The following is a 20,929-nucleotide window of genomic DNA, read 5'->3' on the forward strand; positions in this document are numbered from 1 at the left end:
CACCTGGGGACTGGCTATGGAAGGATTGAAGTCCAAAGCCATTCTTGACTATGGCTGCCTTAAGTGCTTCCCTTTGCTGCCCAAGCAAGTCCCTGAGTTCCATATTGCTCTGAGCTACACAGTGAGACCCTGTTACAAAACCGAAAAGACCAGGCCTTTCATCCCAGCACTCCATTAAGGAGGCAGAAGCGAAGTCTGTGAGTTTGAGGCCAGCCTGGTCTAGCTACATGGCAAGTTCTAGGCCATCCAGGGCTATGCAGTGAAACCCCAGTAACAACAAAACAAAACAACAAGGACAAGAACAACAACTATAAAACACAAAGTCAGTCCAGGACAGCCTCCAAAGACACAGCGAAACCCTGTCTAGAAAAACCAAACCAAAACAAAAAAACACAATCAGCACAGTTGCAGTGACCCTGAAGGCTGAAGTCTGGTTTTGGGTTTCCCAGAATCTTTGACCTTTCATACCAAGAACTGGCTACAACATACTGCTATAATATCAAGGGCAATGCACTGACCTAGTTGCTTGTACCCAGTTGCTAGAAGGGACATTCTCCTGGGGCTGGATGTAGCTTGGCTAGTACAATGCTTGCCTAGCGTGTATGAAGCTTGGGTTCAGTTTAATGCAGTATAAACTGGGAATGGAGGCAGGAGGCTCAGCTCAAGGTTATCCGTGGCTATATGCCTACATAGCCTGGGGTACATGAGACCCTGTCTCAAAAAAGAAAAGAAAACTTTATTATGTTGTTTTCTCTACGGTTTACACCTTTCCCCCAATAGGGCTGTTCCTTTCAGTAACTGATTTTCTAGTTTGTTTGTTTGCTTTGAGATGTTCTTACTATATAGCTCTGGCTGGCCTAAAACTTGTTTGTAGGTTAGGCTGACTTTGGCCTCATAGACATCTGCCTGCCGCTGTCTCACAAATACTGGAATTATAGGTATATACCACTCACCAATGATTTTCTATTTTTTTTTTTTTTTTTTTTTTTTTTTTTTTTTGAGACAGGCTCTCATGTAGTCCAGGCTGGCTTTAACCTCACTGTATAGCAAAGGATGGGCTTAAACTCCTGATTTTTCTGCCCCTGGGATTATAGGCCTGTGTCACACTCTACATGGCTTGTGTGGTCAGTTCTGGGGATGCCACGGGGAAGTTGTCCCTGGGTTGCTGCCTCACAATTCTCTCCCAGAATGAAATATCCTGCAGGGGAGCTCAGATCATTAAGCAGGAAGATCAACAACTTCAGGACTTGCTAAAACTGAGCAGATTCACCAGGCCCCTCCCTGTCCAAGTAAAGAAAACTGAGAGTTGCTCTCAGACTGAGTCAAGCTGCAAAGAAGGCGCTTGGGCCAGATCTGGAGGAAGCAGAACCGAGCTGAGATGTCTGGAAGAGGTTTAGAAGAGCCGAGGCACCTGGAAAGGACACCCTCCACCCTGTAACACTGCCTGCAGGCTGTGCAGCGTGCTCCAGGTTCCCAGCTTTGTGAGCGGTCACCCATGCTGGGAGTTCACATCACCAAGTAGCCTGTCTTTGAGTCAGTTCTGCTCCTGTAAGTAACCCCAATAAAACCAGTGCTTCACCGAGTTGGCCTTTGGTGGTATGCATATTTTGGTCTGCCATGGGCTCCTTGTATGGGACATGCAGACAAGTGTGTTGCGTCTCCCAGGAAAAGTCTTGTCACACGACAGTTTGTAGCAGACTACTTACTATGTAGTCACGCTTGGTATGGAATTGAAGAGTGTCATCAGGAGGACACAGAGACTATGCAGTTACTTTATTTCTAATTCTTCCAATGGAATATTAAGTCCTCAGTTTTCCTCTTCCGTAAGATGGGTTCAGCAGGACTCATGGGAGGTATCTAGTGGATGCAGGAACACGAGCAGAAGGATGCTTTAGTGGGCTCTATCATTTTCCTGGCAGCCTCACCCTCACCTAAGCAGCTGGTGTGTTATTCCATTCAGTCAGGTTAGAGGGGACAGAGGCTGTTGTCAGCACAGGTACTTTGCTGCAGGGTAGGGTTTGATGGGACCAGAGGGGCAGGGCACCACAGCAAACACAGGGGCTCCTGTCCCAACCATCGTTTTTCCTCTGATGATGTCAGGATAGAGGAACCTGAGCTGGGATGGAGGCACGGTGGCTGCCACTGATCCTGAGGCTGCTGAGCAGGGGAAAGGGACAAGGGGGGACCTTCAGATGGTCAGCTTTGGGTATTTACCTATGGGTTCCCCTGAGCTGCTGTGGTGGAAGGAGACAGCCAGCTCTAGGGTGGCCACATTCTGATGCCTCTGGTCCTAACACCCCCCCCCCGCCCCCCCGCGGGCACTTACATTCCCTGCCTGCTTTTGCATGCATAATACAAATTGCAGCAGCTTCCTTTTGTAATGGAGGTACTTCACCCCCAGCCTCGGTCTTCTCACATTCGCGGTGTGACTCCCTTTGCCACTTTTGAATGGAAAGTAAGGATTTGGGAATCATGAAGTTTGTTCTTTGAGTCACTGCCACTCACCACATTTTTTTGGCTTGTCTTTTGAGACAGGGTCTCTGACTCTGTAGCACTGGTTAGCCCGGAGCTCCTTAGGTAACCCAGGCTAGTTTCTTACTGTCCTGGATTACAGATGTTTGCCACCACAACTTCCCAAACGTTTTAGTTTTACTACATTTATTTGCTTGTCACAGTCGCTTGCAGAGGTTAGAGGTCAAACTGCAGGAGTAACTTCCTTCCTTTTGCCGCGTCGTTCCAGAGATCAGCTTGGCATAGCAACACTTTACTCCCTTAGCCGGCTTGCATGTGCCACCATGTTAGTTTGTTTATCTATTTTATCTATCCATCCATCCATCCATCCATCCATCCATCCATCCATCCATCCATCTATCTATCTATCTCTCGAGACAGGGTTTCTCTGTGGCTTTGGAGCCTGTCCTGGAACTCCCTCTTAGACCAGGGTGGCCCTGAACTCATAGAGTGCCACCATACTTCAAAAGAACATACTCTATGCCAGGGAGATACAAAATTGAGCCAGACATTAAGTGAAAATTCAGTTACAAAAATGTATGTGTTTTTCCCCTTTGTTTTACACATTTTATTTGAAATGTATGAGTGTTTTGCTAACACATATGTCTGAGTACCACTGGTGTGCCTGGTGCCTGCGGAGGCCAGCAGAGGGCGTTGGATCCCCTGAATCTGGAGTTACAGACAGATGTGAGCTGCCATGTGGGTGCTGGGACTTAAATCCTTTTTTCTTTCTTTCTCAGTGGGATGAGCTGTATCGCAGCCCAGAGCTTATTCTCAGTTGTCAAACACTGATAAGTGTTCTTTTACTTTATCATACATGCCAAGAGGACAGTTAACAAATTGACAGGAGGAGGGCTGGCCCGAAGTCATGAATTTGTGTTGGGTTTTGAGGGTTGACTAATTTAATCCTGTCAGTGGTGCAGAGGGTACTCTTGCCCCTAATCACAAGCTCTGAGGAATTACTTACGGGGAGGAGTTTGAATCAGACAGCTCAGCTGCAGAGCTTTCCTGGTTGCCCTGGGCTCAGAGCTAGGCGCTCTAGTGGGAAAAGGGAATCTTGAAGGCCTCCATAGGCAGGCAGAAGAATTTGAGACGGTCGCCTGAGAACAAAGGAAGACCTTTTAGGGGTTTTGGAGATGGAGATGGGGGGTGGGGACAGGGAAGTGACCTGGTCGGAATTGAAATTTCAAAAGCTCCCAGTAGCTGGAGGGTGTGGGGGATGGGAAAAGCCAGGGCCTAGAGGCTGATGGGAGGTGGTTCCCTCCCACCCTGAAAGCAGATTACTAAGCTCTTTGGGCTGGGTGATCTGCCCATGGAGCTTCGCCGTTGCAGGAGCCACGGTTGGAAGATGTCGCAAAGGTATGTCTCACAGGGCTGGGGGTCAAAGGTCTTGGGCCTGAGATCAAGGGTTATGTTTGGGGGCTTGCCAAACTGGCTGGGTGGGATGTGGATGTATTTGGAGGGGGAACGGGATGGGGCCGGCTCTGAGATGTGATCAAGTTGCTCGCTATGGTTTCCATTTTGTCGTTGCCGTGTTTTGGATGTTTCTTGGTTTTGTTGGCCTCCTGCAAGTGACTTGGGTCCTCTTCCCACAGGATTTGTTTCTTGGAGTTTTAGAGGTGGAGAGGGCCTATACTTTATTTTTTTTTTATAAATGTCTTTTTCACATCCTGGTGCTGGGGATTGGAACTCTGGGCCTTGAGCATGGTGGGTAATTGCTGCACTGTTGGGCACACTGCCTTCCTTTTGCAGGTATATTAATCTCTATGCTTGCTGTCACCCGCCTATGATCTGAGATATTAATAGTACCAGCCTCGGAGCCCAGCTAGGATGATTCATTTGCAAAATGTGCACAGGTTAATTTCAGCACTCAGGTGGAAGACTGTAGGTTTGAGACTATGTGGTCAAAAAAAAATAGTAAATAAAAAATTAGTAAATAAGAGTTGGTGAGATGGCTTAGTAGGTAAATATACTTGCTGCCATGTCGGACAATCTGAATTCAATCCCAGGGCTCCCATGGTAGGAGGAGAGGGCTGACTCCTGCAAATTGTCCTTTGACCTCTACATAAGGGAGAGCACACACAGCGCATACACACAGACACAGACAGAGAGACACATGTATGAAACAAAAGAAGAAACTGTAATAAGAAAAATAAATTAATGAACCAGGTGTGGTGAAATTTCAACCCCTGAGAGTTTGAGGGAGAAGGATTATGAATTTAGATCAGTTTGGGATACAGGGTGATACAAAACAACCAGGGACAGGTTTTGTGTTGCATACCTTTAATCCCAGTCCTGGGGAGGTAGAGGCCAGCAGATCTCAGTGAGTATGAGGCCAGCCTGGTCTACATAGAAAGTTCTAGGTCAACCTGGGCTAAATAGTGAGACCTTACTTTATTTTATTTTTTTTAATTTTTCGAGACAGGGTTTCTCTGTGGCTTTGGAGGCTGTCCTGGAACTAGCTCTGTAGACCATGCTGGTCTCCAGCTCACAGAGATCTGCCTGTCTCTTACTCCTGAGTGCTGGGATCAAAGGTGTGTGCCACCACTGCCTAGCTAAGACCTTATCTTTAAAAAAAAAAGTATCTGGTACATGGTGAGTCTCAGTAAAGGCAAGCTGTCCTCACAGGGAAAGTGGGTGGTAGTGTTGTCATGACAACGGGCTGTTGCCTTGGGAAGAGGTAAAGCCCATAGAAGTTGCCTGTGTACTGAGCTAGCCACAATAAGTCACAGTATTCCGTGACAAGAGACGATGACCCCCTCCACCCCCAGATGAGACAGGGTTTCTCTGTGTAGCCTTTCTAGGACTTGCTCTGGAGGCCAAGCTAGCCATGAACTCACATGTATTTCCATACCTTTGCCTCCTGAGTGCTGGGATTAATAAAGGAGCGCACCACCACTGCCTTGCTGACAAGAGAACTCTTTTTTTTTTTTAAATCTTTTTCATTTGTTTTGTTTTTCGAGACAGGGTTTCTCTGTATTGCTTTGGAGCTTGCCCTGGCACTTGCTCTGTAGACCAGGCTGGCCTTGAACTCACAGAGATCCACCTGCCTCTGCCTCCAGAGTGCTGGGATCAAAGGCGTGCACCACCAACACCCAGCTGACAAGAGAACTCTTTTTTTTTTTTTTTTTTTTTTTTTGACAAGAGAACTCTTAAGAAAGATTTTCTTGGACCCCAGACTGATAGCTGGGAAGCCAACATTGGACCTACTCAGACCCCCTGAACATGGGTCTCAATGAGAAGGCCTGGGCAGTCTAAGGGACCTCTGACAGTGGAACCAGGGTGTATCCCTGGTGCACAAAAGGACTTTGGGAGCACATTCCCCATGGAGGGCTACTCCCTTAACCTAGAGGCAGGAGGGAGGGCCTAGGCCCTACTCCAAATGACTTGACAGATTTTGATGATCCCTCCTGGAAGGCCTCACTCCCCCCTCTAGAGTGGGTGGGGAATGGGATGGGATGGGAGTGGGGTTGGGGGGCGTGGGAGGGTGAGGGAACTGGGATTGATAAATAAAATAAGAAATAATAATAATAAAAAAAAGTAAAATAAAAAAGAAAGATTTTCTTGAGTGGGTGGTGGTGGCCCAGGCTTTTAATTCCAGCACTTGGGAGGCAGAAGCAGACAGATCTCAGTGAGTTCAAGGCCACCCTAGTCCATAAAGTGAGTTCCAGAACAGCCAGGACTATTACATAGAGAAACCCTATCTTTAAACTATTCCCCCTCAATTTTTTTTATTTTAGTTTGACAGGGTCAACCCACAGGATTGGTGTGCTACTTGCTATGTAAGTCAGACTGGCCATAAACTCAAAGATAAATGTGTAGCCCAAGCTGGCCTCAAACTTGTGATCCTTCAGCCTTTGCCTCAGCATGGTTTTAATGCAGTTATGTATATGAGTGTTGGCTTGCATGCATGTATATGTGTATGGGTACCACTGCTTGCCTGGTACACATGGAGACCAAAGGATGATGTCCAGTCTCCTGGAAATGGAATTACAGAGAGTTGTGAGCCAACACGTGGGTGCTGAGAACCAAACCTGTGTCCTCTGCCAGAGCATTCCCTGCTGTCGAACACTGAGCCGTCTCTCCTGCCCTTTGGGTAAATATTTTAGATATAGTTGGCCATCTGTCTCTGCAGGTACCTGGCTTCCTGTGGGCGCACAGCAGCAGCCAAAAGCTATTACAGGTGGATCCATTTCCATCTCTGGGACAGTCTCATATAGCCCAGGCTGGCCTTGAACTCATGTACTCTCAGCTCAGCTTGAACTGATCCTTCCTCCACTTCCTGAATGCAGGGATCACAGGCGTGTGCCACCACACCACCACACCTCCACAGTTTTCTGAGTCCTATTTCTCTTTTGAGACAGGATCTATACTGTTGCCTCTGCCTCCTAAGTGACTGGAAGCATAGGCCTGCGTCCTGAAGCCTGACTGCCTAGGAGGTTTTTGAGCAGGCAGTCGACATGTCACCTTGGGGATAGGATCCCCATGGCTGCTGGCCATCCCTCATTGTTGGGATCTGCTGGCCCAGAGAACTGTAGAGTGAGGGAGTGAGACTGGCAGGGTAAGGGACAGTCAGCTCCCTGGGGGCGGGGGGGGGGGGGCAGAGGGCACTGGTGCCTACTGTAGCCACGGGGGTGATGGGACACAAGAGCCTAGGACTGTGAGGGTGAGGGTGAGTTTGGAGCAGTCGGGTGGGGAGGGACCCTGGGCCAGAGTTGCTGTTTGGCAGGCAGGAGGACGCTGGCTGTGACTGGTTTGCCATCGGGTCCTAGGAATCGGGGACTTGGAGAAATCGCACCTGCAAGTCCATGTGTTTCACACCGTAGGTTTTTGGAACCAAGAAGGCTTCCAGGTGGGAATCAGGTAGGAAAGGCCCTCAGGATTGGAGAGCCGGGCTTTTGTTCATCAGGAGGGCCTGGAGAAGACAGAGGATGCAACCTGGTGTCATCTCTGGGAGTAGCAGGAAGATGAGGCTGGGGTCAGAGGAGGCGGGCGCCTTACTGAGGGCATCATCTTCACTGGAGTGCTAGGGAACTGCTGGGTTTTTTTTTGTTAGAACAGTAATGGCAGTGACTGTTGGGGGTTCTCAGTGCTCTCTCAGGGTAGACAGATGCCTGTATTTTGTTATTTGTTTCATCTTGCAGTCAGCTCTATGGTACTTGCGCTCCCAAATGATCCATGGGCATTATTTGGCATTCTGCAGCTGGCAGAAAGAACCTGAGAAAGGCTAAGGAGGAGCTAAGGTCCAGTGTATCCATGTCCATCTCTCTTTTCCTCCCTCCTGCCTTCCTGCCTTCCTTGGCAGGGTCTCGCATGTCACAGGCCGGCCTTGAACTCACAGTGTAGCCAAGTGCTGGGTCTACAAGTGTTTACTAGCACATGTAGTTATGTAGTGCTGGGTTAGGATCTCTGTGCCTGCAGGGCAAGGTCTCCAGTGCTGAGCCCCATCCCCAGCCTGTTCATCTTTCATGCGGGTTTTCATTGGCAGGAGAACAGGGGTGGGGCAGACTGGATATGGAGGAGAGTGGGATGGGATGGAAAGAGTGTCCTGGAATATGTTGGCTCAGTCACAGAAGAATGGCTGACACAGTGATGTCTCCAAGTGAAACCTTCAGAACCTCGCTTACTGAATGACAGTTGATTTGCCAAGTTCAGCCCCGTCTCAGGGCCTTTGTGTGTGTTTGCCGTGCCCATTTTCAGCTCCAGTGCCCCAGCCTTCTCGGAAACAGTGCTACCCTCCTGGAACAGACTCCTCACCCCCTCCTCCTCTTTACAGTAGTTTGCCTCAGTTTAATGTTTTATCTTGTGCGTGGATTTCTTTTCTTTTCTAGACCGGTTTCTCTGTGTAACAGTCCTGGCTGTCTTGGAACTGGCTCTGTAGACCAGGCTGGCCTTTGCCCCAACTGCCTCTGCCCCCCAAGTGCTGGGATTAAAGACTAAAGATGTGTGCCAACACCGCCTGCCCAGATTTTATTTTTTTTAAGAATGTGAGATTGCTCGCGTGCACATTCTTGTGCACTCACTTGCGTGTACTCACATGTGTGCATGTGAGTTTGTGTGCAGGTCAGAGGAGTAACTTTGCATCATGTGATCCTGGGAACTGAAGACAGGTCGGCAGGGTTATTGGAAGGACCTTTACCTCCGGAGCCCTCTTGTCGGCCTGGAGGAAAACTATGACATTGAGCCAAACAAACAGGCTGGGAAACTGGGCATGGGCTGGCTTTGTGCTGTAGTCACAGTGCTCCATGAGAAGGTGCATTCAGGCCGGTGTCGTGACTGCTCCCTTGTGTAGATGAGGAAATCTAGGCGCGGAGAATTGTGGACCTCGGGCAAGGCCTTGCAGCTGATGAGTGGAGCAGCTGGGATTCACACCCGGCAGTCTGCTGCTGGCAGCCACACATTCAACCACTGCACCGTTCTGCCTCTTGATGTGGGGAAGAAAGGAAAAGAGTGGAGGCTGCAAGAGAAAGGGGCCCTGAGTGAGCTGGGGGTGGGGGAGGGGAAGGCAGGCCTGAGTGTCTGTGTGCATGGGAACCCGTTCTGCTTTTTATTTATTTATTTATTTATTTATTTTGCTGTGCTAACGACCAAACCCAGGGCCTATTCTACCACTGAGCTACATCCTCAGCCTTTGGGTTTTAGAGACAGGATCTTGCTATGTAGCCCAGGCTGGCCTTGAACTCAGCCTCCCAAATGAAGGAATTACAGACATGCTCCACCACACCAGGATTTGGAGGAGTCCTTTCTGAAGCTGGAAGGAAGAGACAGATGTGTTGAGGTTCAGAGGAGGGAATGGCTTAGTGTTTTGAAGTGGGCTGGGGCTGGGGAAGCAGAGACGGGCTGAGGGGAGGAGATAGAGAGCAGAGCTGGAGACTCAGTGCAAAGGCCAGAGGAGGGCACAGGGTGTGCCAGCGGGAGGAAAGAACAGATGGGCACGCAGAGTGGAGGGGTCCGAGGAAGGAGATGAAACCAGAGACGGGGATGGTACCCAGCTGGAGAGGATGGCTGTTCAGTCAGTTGTAAGACTTGGCTTTTGCTCTTAGAAGGATGGGAATCAGGGAGGGAGTTTTGAGAAGGAAGGGATAGGACTTGGACAAGTATTGCTGGCATCCTGGGTGGGATGTGGTGTGTGTGTATGTTCAGTTTTTGCAGGCACTGGAGCAGAGGTTTGTGGTAGGAGACTGTGGCAGGTGCCTGTCTGTCTGTCTGTCTGTCTGTCTGTCTGTCTATCTATCTATCTATCTATCTATCATCTATTGATTTGAGGCAGGGTCTTTCTATGTAGCTCTGGCTGTCCTGGAACTTGCTATGTAGACCAGGCTGGCCTCAAAATCACAGAGAGTTGCCTGCCTCTGCCTCCCGAGTGCTGGGATTGAAAGTGTGTGTTACCACTCCTGGCCCTATTGTTTATTTGTGGTACTTGGGGATGGGATTCAGGGCTTTGTTGTGCCTGTTACACCCATGGGTAGGTGATGGCTTATAGAGTTTACTAATCTGGGGCTGCACTGGGATCAATGTGGGGTACCAGGGAGAAGGCTTGAGCAGAGGGTCTGAGCTCAGTGAAACCCCTGGGCCCCATAGAACCCCTAGCTTCAGTTCTGTTGACAGTGAAGCAGGCTGCCTCTCCGGTAGGCTGTCCTGGGTGCAGTGTAGGATGTGACACAGTCAGTATCCCTGGAGCATCTCCTCCCTCAGCCCCTAGATGTGACAATCCACAACCTCTCCAGAGATTGCCACCTGTCCTTTGGGAGACAAATGTTTTCCTCCATTGAAAACCGATGGTCTAGTGGGAAGGAGAGACAAACGGTGAAACAATAGGGACCTTAGAAAAGCAGGTTCGGGTAACCCTGAATCGCCCTCCTTCTTTGTTTTGACCCTGTGCCATTCACACACACACACACACACACACACACACACGCACACACACACACACACACACACACCTACCTGTGCTGTCAGCCATCTGCCTGATGGGGCACAGGCTGTTCATTCTACCAGCTGCCCTTTGCCCCAGCCCTTTGTATTTTCCCTCTTGCCATCCCTCTAATTCTGCCAGTCCTTTCTAGAAAGAAGTAAAATCACTCTTGCTCGCTCTCTCCCCCTCCCTCCCTCCTCTCTCCCTCCTCCTTCTCCTCCTCCCAGGGCAGACATCTTGTCCAAGGGAGGGACAAGTCTTTGTGGCTGCAGCAGGATGCTGTCAGTTTCATCCTTGAAAGTGAGTCCTGCTGTCACTGTCCTCAAGGTTGGCTCCAGATCTAATTGGCCAAACAGAAACAGCACAAAACCAAGATATTTTAAACACCACCCCTGCCTCAATCCCCATCGTTTCACAAGACAGACAAGACTTCGGCTGCTTGCCTTCTTGCCCAAGGCAGATAAGTCCAGGGCGCCTGCTTCCTAGTCGCTGCCTAAGCTATCTTGGGATGCAGCTTGCAGAGGCCGCTCCTCCTGCTGCTGCCTGGCTGCTGGCCAGAGGCTTTGAGAACCATCCCAGGGAGGCCTGGCCTCTGCTAAGTGAGGCAAAGGAGAGGGAGGTGGACCAGCCCCCCCCCCCCCCCAAGGCTAGCTGTCCTGACACTGCATGGCTTCCCAGAAGCCGCATTCTGACCTTGTAAGAGCCACTGCACTGAGCTGCATGCACAAGCCTCTTTACTTTTTATTCTGAGACAAGGTCTCATTGAGTTGCCCAAGCTGGCCCTCTATGAGGCTCAAGTTTGGTCTTGACTATCCGTCATTCTAACTTAGCCTCTCACTCCAGGAGCTGGGATTATAGGCCTGCACCACTAGGCTTAGGGAAAGAGACATGCTTTAATATAAGTTTATTAGCTCATTACTTATTAATATCATAGAAGAGCCTATTTGTTTAGGCCTGTGCCAACTTTCGATGCAGAAGCACAGAGGTTGTTTTTCTTTTTTCTTTTCTTCCTTTGCTTTGACACAGACTCCAACCTCAGCACAAAGTGTATTCTGGACCTCGCACTTCCCGGCAGTGTGGGGGCCATCCACAGTGTTTTTACTGTGTCTTTGCTTTCTACTCAGGGTGTCAGTAGCCAGGTCTTCTCCAGTTGTGAGAGCCCAGAAGTCTCCAGTTGTCACCTAGGTTGCATGACAAAATTGCTTCTGTTGAAATGCAGACTTTTAAACAAGTCTTCTTTGAGGTGGTAGTCTATCAGGAGGTTTGCCTTCCGGTCCCCCCTTCCGACGTTCTGTAATGGATGGTTGCATCAGTTGAGTCCTAAGTCTACCAGCTCTGTGGCTCAGAATTCAAAGCCCACCTAAGGGGGTGGATTTCTTTTTTTATATATCTTATAATTTACTTTTATTTTATGTTCATTGGTATTTTGCCTACATTTATGTCTGTGTGAGGGTATTGGATACCATGGAACTGGAGTTACAGACAGTTGTGAGCTGTCATGTGGGTGCTGGGAATTGAACCCAGGTCCTCTGAGCCATCTCTCCAGTGCCAAGGGTGCATCTCTTAAGAGAGAGAGAAAAAGGCTTGCCATTGCAGCCCCAGTTCATCCTCACTTCTGTGTTGTTCTCCGGAGGCCAAAGCAATCCAGGGTTGGTGCTGGATTGGTAGTCTGCTGGAGACACCTGCTTGCTGTGCGACCTTGAGCCCTGCACATGGCTTCTCTGGGCCTGGTTCAAGGTCTGCTGCCAATCCCTGCCCTGATGCAATTAGCCTATGCAGCACAGATATGGCAGCCAAGCAGAGGCGAGCAGAGAAGCGGTCAGAAGTGTTTTCTGTTGCTTGCCTGTCAGCCACATTCCATCAGGTCCAGGATTAGCTTTGGTTGGGAGGCAGGCCTCAGGCTTCCTCCTCAATCTGTGTCCTTCCCGGAATCCTGTCTGCACCCTACCTTTGTCTCTGTCTCCAGCCCACTTACATTTCCCAGATAACCTCAGACAAGCTTGAATGGCAGCAACATTCCTCAAACAAAGCTGCCCCAAAAGGTCGCCAGCACAGGCCGGCAGCTTCCTGCTCTTTGCCCCAGAAAACAGTTCAAGTGATCAGATGCAGGGAGAGAGAAGGGAGAAAGGAGAGGGTGAGGGAGGGCGTGTGTGTGTGAGTGTGTGCAGTTGCTTTAGTAACAAGCTTTAACCTGGGATATCCATGAGTGCCCAGCTGTGAATGTATTTCCTTTTCCAGTTGTGAAGTTAGGTGCCCATGAGATCTAGCACCAACCCCATGTGGTGTTTATTCCCTAAGGCAGTATTTCATTTGGGCAGTGGTGGAGGCCTCTGCCACATGAACGGGAGGGAGAGGAGAGTGTGCCTGCCTCAGGTCTCTGCTTCCCCATTTGGTCCCAGTAAGGTTTCCCTCCCCAGCAAGAGCGGACTCCTCCCTTCGGGTGAGGCCAGGCCCGTTGTCCTGAGTGCCTTTGTCCTCTCTGTGTCTCCGCCTCGGCCTGTTAAAACAACAAATCCTGTCTCCTTTCCAAAGCCAGGGCTCTTCCCTGCAGTAGTGTTTAGATTCCTGGCTGGGTCTATAGCCTGATAGCAGAGCCCCAGCCAGGGAGAATGCCTGCTGGCCGGCTGGGCATCTGTTGTCCTTGGGGGGGCAGGGAGAGCCAGCCAGCAGTTGAGCTCTTCAATTTCTTTGAGGAATGGTGGGGAGGCAGGGATGAGCCTGAATTTCTGTCGCTGAGGGAGACTTTATTGCTTCCTGGGTTTGCCTCCTGGTGTCTGGCTGCCTCAGCTCCAGCCCCCAAGGAAAGGTGTTTACTTCACATCTGTTTTTTCTTTTTTTAATATATCTTGTTAATTAAGTATATTATTGTTTAAAAATAACTAAAGGGTAGGAAAGAGGCTTGGACGGTTTAAGGTTCTTATCTTTGCCCTCTCTACAGATGCAGCTTTTAGGAAGAAACAGGCATCGCCCTCCCACCCAGCACTATTGAAACGAGTAGAATTATAAGCAGGTCTGAGAAACTAGTTAATATTTTACTGGGGAGCAGAGCCAGGGACTGGGGGAGTGGGGGGAATTGCCAAGTGTGAGGCTGTGTGTGAAGTCGCCGTTCCCTCTGCCTTAGGGGACGAAAAGAAGCAGTTCTCTGTGGAAATAAATTGAAGCAAGAACCCTTGCGAAGCCCAGGGGATTTGTCTGCCCACCAGACAGGGCCCAGTTCCCCCCCCAGAACACACATACAGAGGCGATTGTGGCCGAAAGGGCTAACCTGTGGGTGTGTAGGCCTGACTATAATGGAGGTTCTTGTTTCCTGGCTGGGTTTGACATCGTTCTCTGTCCCTCTGGATTTAAATGGCTTCTCAGACACTGCCTGTATGCCCTGGATTCAGAAGGTCCACGCCTCCTCGGGAAGCAGAGGCGAGACAGCAGTTAGCTAGCTCTCCCTCTCTCTTTCTGCATCTGCCCGGGAGAGCTGCAGCTGGTATTTTTCCACAGGCCTTTTCTGCAATCTCAGGGCCTAGTTTTTCCCAGCAAGGCCCAGAGTCCGAGAGAGGGTTAACAGGCAGGAAGCTGAAGGCATCACAGACTAATACGGAAGTCAGATTTTTGTTTAACTGACAGGTTTAGCAGGCCTCATTGGTGGGGGAGGGAGCTGGGAAGGGAGGTCTGTAGATGGAGGCATGTGGCCTGCTAGCAACGCCTTTGGCTTTTCCTAGGGTAAGCCTGGAGAGGGTTCCCCCCTTGCCATCTTGACAGAGAGACCCTTTTGGTTTTAATTTGAGGACTGACCGGGGGGTTGGTGAGAGGTTGTAGGCTCCCAGCCTTGCAAATGGCAATGTGGGCCCGTTTTCTCCTACAGGCACTCTGACCATGACTAGGCAAACTTGACCACTCCTTCCCACGGCAGAGGCTCCTCTCAGCTCCCAGGAACCTGGCTGCTCCTTGCTGATTTGTTGGGGGCCTCCCTTGGGCTGCCTGTTCCCCCCTCAGCCCCTCAGAGGCCTGCATCTGGCCTTGTCCCTCTTGCTCCTGTTTCCCTGGGGCTTTCCACCCCTCAGCTCGACTTTTCTCCTTTGAGATCCACTCAAGCTGGCTTGTTCCAGAAAACGGGCTGCTTTCCTCCTAAGAAAAGCACTTTTGTGTGGGGGCAGGTGTGGATGAGTTCTCCAGCCCACCCCAAAAGGGCTCTTCCCAGTGGCATCCTGGCCTCAGGCTTTGCTGGAGCAGGTCAGGCTGGCTGCACAGGTTTGCCAGGACCGGGGAATCTCGCCAGGGTGTGGGAGAAGTGCGTGCGGGGGCCCCTTTCCCAAGTTTTTCTTCCTGCAAAAGGCCTAGCTTGGCCTGTCTTTTTCTATGCACAGGATGGCTCTTGCTCACCCGAGCCTCACAAAGATAATCGCTCAGGAAGTGTTTCAGCCAATCCGCGGCGGCTTTACACTCCGATTTGCCGGGGCAGCCAATCGCGGATGAGCTTTTATTAGGCGGCCAGATCATCAGCCGAAGTGCCAAACCCTTTTTCTGTGAGAACTAGGAGCCTGTCCTCCATGTTTTATAAGTATTGACATTACACAGTTAACAATGCATCCACAGAGGTAAGCTCGCCTTTTTAACCATCTTTTCCTCCCTCCCTCTGAGTCATCCGACTTGTGGACTAGCAGTGTGATTTCTCTGTAGCCTGGCTGTGGCACACTCATCCCCCCAGAGCACTTAGGCTAACTTGGGACTGTTTAGAGAGATTTTTTTTTCCTTTCTTGGGTCACATGGCTAAGTAGCCATTAGCCTTAGCTTGATTTTACTGCCTGGTGAGGGCCTGGGACACTTTTACTCTGACCAGGTCATAGAATTTCTGGAATAGTTTGAAGCTAGATCCTGGTATGCCAAAAGAGTAGCTATTATTTTATTTCCCCTCCTCTCTCTCTTTTTTTACTCCCTTCCTCTCTCTGTCTTCCCTCTCTGCCTCTCTGAACAGACGCCCCCCACCCCCACCCCTGTACTGTTGTCTTGCTCTGTCACATGCTTGCTGGGGGAAGAAAACAGAAGGTAAGCCAGGAGGTCTTCTCCCAGCACTGTTCAGGACTGCGCGTGTTAGCAGAGCAAGCAACCCTGCTTCTCCAGAGAGGTTCTGGGAAAGGCTGGGCTAAGTTCTGACAAGACAGGATGTGTGTTTGTTTGCAACAGAACCCAGGCCTGAGCAAGAGCAGTGCTCAGAGAGCCAGGCTGGCTCCTGGGCCTAGGTGGGTGGTGGCGTGTGGACTTCTCTTCCTCTACAGTGCTTCGCACTTACAGCTACGTTCATCAGCCTTTTTCCCTGACTAAGCTTTGGTACAGAGTGTTCTTCAAGCCAGCCTACAGCCAGCAAATGGTTCTGAAAGTGTTTTCTAGCCTCTGAGGGAGTTTGTGGAGTAGGGATGGTGCCTGGGGTGTGGGGTGGGGGTGAGGATGGAGAGAGATTTTGAATAACATCCTGCAGGGGAAAAAAAAAAAGCCCTGGGAGGACTCTGACTTCTTTAGCTTTCTGCTTTTGCATGCTTTTCCATGGGCTTATGTTTCTTTCATCCTGTTTTCTTCTCCTTCTCTCTTTTTAAACATTATATCATCTTCTGGCCTCTGTGATACAGTGTAGAGGGCATAAGATCATACCTGAGGCTCATGACAGCATCCCAGATCCAGTTGCTGGGCTGTGTTGTGGTGGTGGTGCACGGTTTTTAATAGTACCATGTAACTGTTTACAAAAATTTTTCCTTTTTGATCAAGTCCCAAATCTTCCAGCTTGTTCTCTCTTCCTAACTGGAAAAGTGAGACCGTTGCTTGAACGTATGTTGGGTAAGTAAAGCAATCCATCTCCTCTGGCTGTGTAGCAAGAGTTCCGTGAACATTTGGGGTCTGTTGTAATGGGGGGAGGGTGGCTTCTAGAGAGTGTCTTGAGTTTAGGTGATGGCTTGAATCCACTGTTGTTCCTGCTAACCTGCAGTTAGGACTCAAGATCTCACTTCCTGTTTACCCTCAGCTGGGGAGGAATTGGCTGGGTTCATTGTGACTTGCAGCTAGACCTTGAATTGTGTCTGGCTCTTCTGACCTCTGGGTAGGTGATCTGCTTGTGAAATGGGAACCAAACTCTGTTTGTTCTCAGGGGTTCCAGAGCCCTACACACAGGGTATGTGCCTGTGCGTGTGTGCCTTGTGTTGTCATATATAAGTTTTATGGTGTTTACATCTGGTAGAGAGTCCTATCCACTCCCAAACTAGGTTTGGCTTAGGATTCACTGACCACCAGTTTTAGTTACCCCCCCCCCCAAGCCTGGTCCATACTTCTGTGCATGTTGGCTTTTCACTTGCCCTAATTTTAAGGGTGCAGCTAGAATTTTAAAGTGACAGAAGTCGACTTTCTGTTAGCATTTATCTTCAGGGTCTGCCTGGAAGCTCACCACGTGTATTCCCAGCTTTGAGATCCAGCCAACCTGCATGGACGCACTCCCCCGTTTGCAGGGGTGGTCTTAGGCCAACGTCACACACCCACTAATCTTTTTCTTTTAGGGTTCAAGCAACTCGACCTTTGACATAGTTGAGAAAGGCTCATTTAGGACAGAGGTGTATGGACTGAATTGTGGACTGGGAAGTCTGTGTGAGGCAGGCCAGCATCACTGAAGTCACAAATACAGATGGAGTGTAAGGCTCTTTAGCCAGTGCCACTGCCCTGCACAAGTTCTGCTAGTCTTTCTTATCTCGTTGCTGTAAATGGAAATTACAGACTGAAGTTCTCAGTTGGTCTTCCCCAGAACCAGTGGCTAATCAGAAGCCTCCTGGTTTGCCTCTGTCAGTATTTGCAGAACTTGTCAGGCTGGAAAGAAACTTGAGGGCAAAGCGATTGTCCTCCAAAAGCTTGCATTAAAATGGCTCCCACAGGTTTGGAAAGCCAGTCTCTGTTTGTGAATGTGAACCCCAGCCAATTTCCCAGCCCTGGCTCAAGCTGGCTGGTTTTCCTCATGGCCACCACCATGCCCGGGTTGGTAAAAAGTTAATTGCTTTCGAAGTAGCATTCTTTCCCACTTACTAAAGGGAGAATAATAAAAGGGCTGCATTGCAGTTGGACTAGGTGGACCTCAGTGCTGGCTCACAGAGTGGCCCAATGGGTTCCGTTTTCCCCTCCTGCACTTTTAACCCAGTAGATTTTGGGAAAAGGTTAAAGATTGACAATTGCAGTGGTCTGAGTGTAGGAGTTCTGGAAATTTCTACCATTGTTTTGTTCCTTTTAGGAAAAAGCAGGTGGCCAAGCTGAAGAGTCTCCTACATTCCATCCCTAGGATTCCCCATCCCCCACCTCGCTTTTCCTCATCAAGGTGGAAGGTTCTCAACCCTTGTGCAAATTGCGGAGGGGAAAACAAACTGAGGGCCTGTTTTCCTTTTTCTTCTGCCTCCTTGGTCCCCAAAGAGGACTCACAGCTGCAAGGAACAAATACAGACACTGGCGCTTTTGATCTCCCCCCCCCCCATCTCTCTCTCCCTCTGCCTCCCTCCCTCCCAGCTCTCTCCCCTCTCCCCTCCCTTCACCCCTTTAAGACCTTCTAGGATGGGTACACCATTCTGCTTCGGGAGATGAAGTGGCATTCACGTGGGGGAGGGGAGTGACTGCTTTTATTAGCTCCAGAAAATGGCCAGTGCTCAGGCTTAACTAGGAATTAATTACATATAATCACTCAGTAAACTTTCTTCAGGGTTTTTCTAATTGTGGAGCAAGAGCATTGCAGAAGTCCAGTTGCTTTTATAATCAACGCTCAATAGATTTGAGTCAGAAAGAAAGAACGAGGTCCCTTGGATTATAAATTAGTGGTGGAAACAATACTTTCCTCCCTTCCAGGGAGCCAGTGCATCGGGTCTTAAAGATTGCGGTGGGGGTGGTGTCATGTTTTTGAAGGCTGGGTTCTGGTGACCCTGGAGGCACGGTGTGTTTGGGAAGTCCAACCTAGTCAAATGCGTGTGATCTCTTTTGTTTCTGTTTGCTTCCTTTCCCCTTCTGGCTTCTCTGGCCCAGGCACAAGCTTGCTAGCCTGTGGATATCTTTGCCTCTGGTTGACCCTGAGAAGAAAGACACGTTCAAGGGGCCCTGGCTCCACGGCTGAGATGTAAAAGGCAGTGTTGGGTTTAGAAGCCTCCAAGATTGTTCTTCAAATGCAAAAGCAACTCAGGAGTCACCCTTGGCCTCAGGTTGCTCGGCTCTAGCTGCCCTTCCCCCCTCGGGTTCTGCTTTTCTTACAGACAAACAGGGAGGCCCTGCCAGGCCCGCAACTAGCATGCTGCCAGGCCAGCCCTTCCTACCCGGATCACCTACCTGCAGGCCGGCTCTCAGCCAGCGGCCCAGCCTCGCCCTGCTCAGCCTTGGGCATGGTGCCCTCCTTTCTCCCTAGGAGCTGAAAAACTGTCACCTTGAAACTCCCTGCCCCCATCACGGGAGGAATCCTGCAGCCTTTAGACCTTAGCAGGCAATGACATTGGCTATTATTATTAGTTCGGCCTGTGAAAGGGGGCTTTGCAAAAAATGCATCGTTGCCTCCCAGGCCCTGGTAGGGGAGGTGGATGCAAGCCTCGGTTTGTGAGAGTGGTCTGTGGACTAGAGTTCCTCCTCTGCAGACCTGAGGGGGAGTCTGTCCTTGGTCATCCCTCTTATCAGGGGTGGCTGCTGTACTTGGTGGCAGTTTTTAGGATCACCATTCTTCCTGAATTTTCACCTTGGCCTCAGACAGAGGTGCAGCCCTGTCGCTGTACATCTTCGATGCCTGCTGTTCCGGGAGCTTTCATTTTTACCTGGAGAAGTGATGTGGAGCAGCTCTGGACTCAGAAGGGCACAAGCTGCCTCCCCTGCAGCCTGCTCTGTAGGACAGATCTGCGCGCAGGGACACCTGTCTGTCTTCACTTTATGCCAGGGGGCTGCGTAACTCCTAACCTTCCACCCACCTCAGTGCAGGGCAAGGGGCCCCAGCACAGTCTCCTGAGGAAGGCTGAACGCCGGGAAGGGGGGCCTTTTCCTTAGAAACGTGTGACTTCACTAACTCCTTGCCACTGCAGTTTGTTGGTTTTTTTTTTCTCTCTCTCTTTTTCTTTTTTTTTTTTTTTATTCTTCAAACGTTGGATTGTTGGTGTCCTTTGGTGGAGCGTTTCCTAGCTCTGATGTTTATGGAGGCAGCTTTGGAACTAGCAGGGCTCCTTAAACATGAGCTCAGCTTTTGAACAAACTGCTACCATTTTAGCTTCAATACAGGAATGAGGCACTGTTGCCAGCCGCCATTTTAAGAATCCTGCATAAATAGCTTAGCTCCGATGACTGCCCGTTTTAGGTGAGTGGTTATAGAAAGCGCTTTGCTAACCATCCTCCCCTCCCCCAATTAAAGGAAATTATTTGCAGATTCAGAGGAGCATGTTTGGTTTTGTTTTGCTTTTATTCCCCCCCTCCCCTTTACATTTTGATGCTGACTGTTGTGACATGGAGGAGAAGGAGGATGCTGTTCCTTGGGTATTAAGTATTTCTTACAGCCTGGACCTTTCTGGTATTTTTTTGAATGAAAGTAAAACCTAGAAGTGTTTGAGAATGATGCATGATCCCTGAATTGCTGTGTGATGTTCTTCTGACTGGGGCAACAAGGTCTTGTGCATGCTGGTAATATGTTCTAGCTGGGTTACAGATTGTTGTAAAAGTCAAGTATTAGGGCACTTGGGGAAAAGGAGGATCTATCTGCCTATTGTATCTCCATCCAGGCTCTTCCCCCATACCCTGTCAAACAGATGATAGGCTTTTTCTTCTCTCTCTCCTTTGGAAGTGTGGAAGGGGTGAGATGCCTGGGAATTATGGACCAGCCCTGAGTTCTCAGAATTAATAACCAGAAGGTTTAAGGCTCCCTGGATGGACAGGAGCGCGTATGTAACTTTTAATTGCTCCTTTCCCCCCAGTGGATGGAGGTTTGGAAGTAAGACCAGATTTCTTACGCAGACAATGAGTATGCAGGAGCCTTAATCTTTTTTTGGAAAGGAGAAAGAGATGGAGTTGATTGTGTCTGCAGGTGCCTGTCTCCTTTCTGTAGCAGTTAGTGGAGGTGTCTTGGGCAAGTACAGCAACTAGTTGATACTTTCTATTTTTTTTTCCTGTTGGCTTATTTTACCCTGCTCTTTGTGCATCCATTCACCCCCATCAGACCCTTTACAAAAATAGAAATGTCAGTTTGTAAACAGGACTTGTTTCTTTGTTGATTGAAATGATCAGGGTTGCTGGATTTTAGCAGCTGTGTGTGTGTGTGTGTGTGTGTGTGTGTGTGTGTGTGTGTGTGTCGGAGGGGCTGTGTATGCTAGGACTTTTAACATGTTAATGGCAAAAGTTCAAAATCTTTCTCCAGTTGCAGTTTTCTTCCTCAAGATTGCTGTTTGGCTCCCTGCCCCCCCCCCCCACTTCCACCCCACAACCTCCAGACAGCTCTTAAACTGAATTGCCCAAGATCTGTGGGGCATTTAGAAAGGTACCAAT

General features: G+C 49.6%; 1 protein-coding gene across 2 annotated transcripts in view; it reads left to right on the forward strand.

Annotated features, from left to right (window-relative positions):
- Positions 1-3,808: 3,808 nt before the first annotated feature.
- The window catches only part of Zmynd8 (zinc finger MYND-type containing 8), a 110,332-nt gene continuing 93,211 nt past the window's right edge, over positions 3,809-20,929 (forward strand). Inside the window, exon 1 of one of the 2 annotated variants that reach the window (XM_051186174.1) lies at positions 3,809-3,870. In XM_051186174.1, coding sequence (XP_051042131.1) covers positions 3,824-3,870 — 47 coding nt within the window. In that variant the 5' untranslated portion in view covers positions 3,809-3,823. Of the gene's footprint in view, positions 3,871-15,900; positions 16,247-20,929 lie in introns of those variants that run through there. The other variant, XM_051186190.1, reaches the window with a different exon arrangement.

This window comes from Phodopus roborovskii, unplaced genomic scaffold, assembly GCF_943737965.1.
Source record: "Phodopus roborovskii unplaced genomic scaffold, PHOROB, whole genome shotgun sequence".
Lineage (NCBI taxonomy): Eukaryota > Metazoa > Chordata > Mammalia > Rodentia > Cricetidae > Phodopus > Phodopus roborovskii.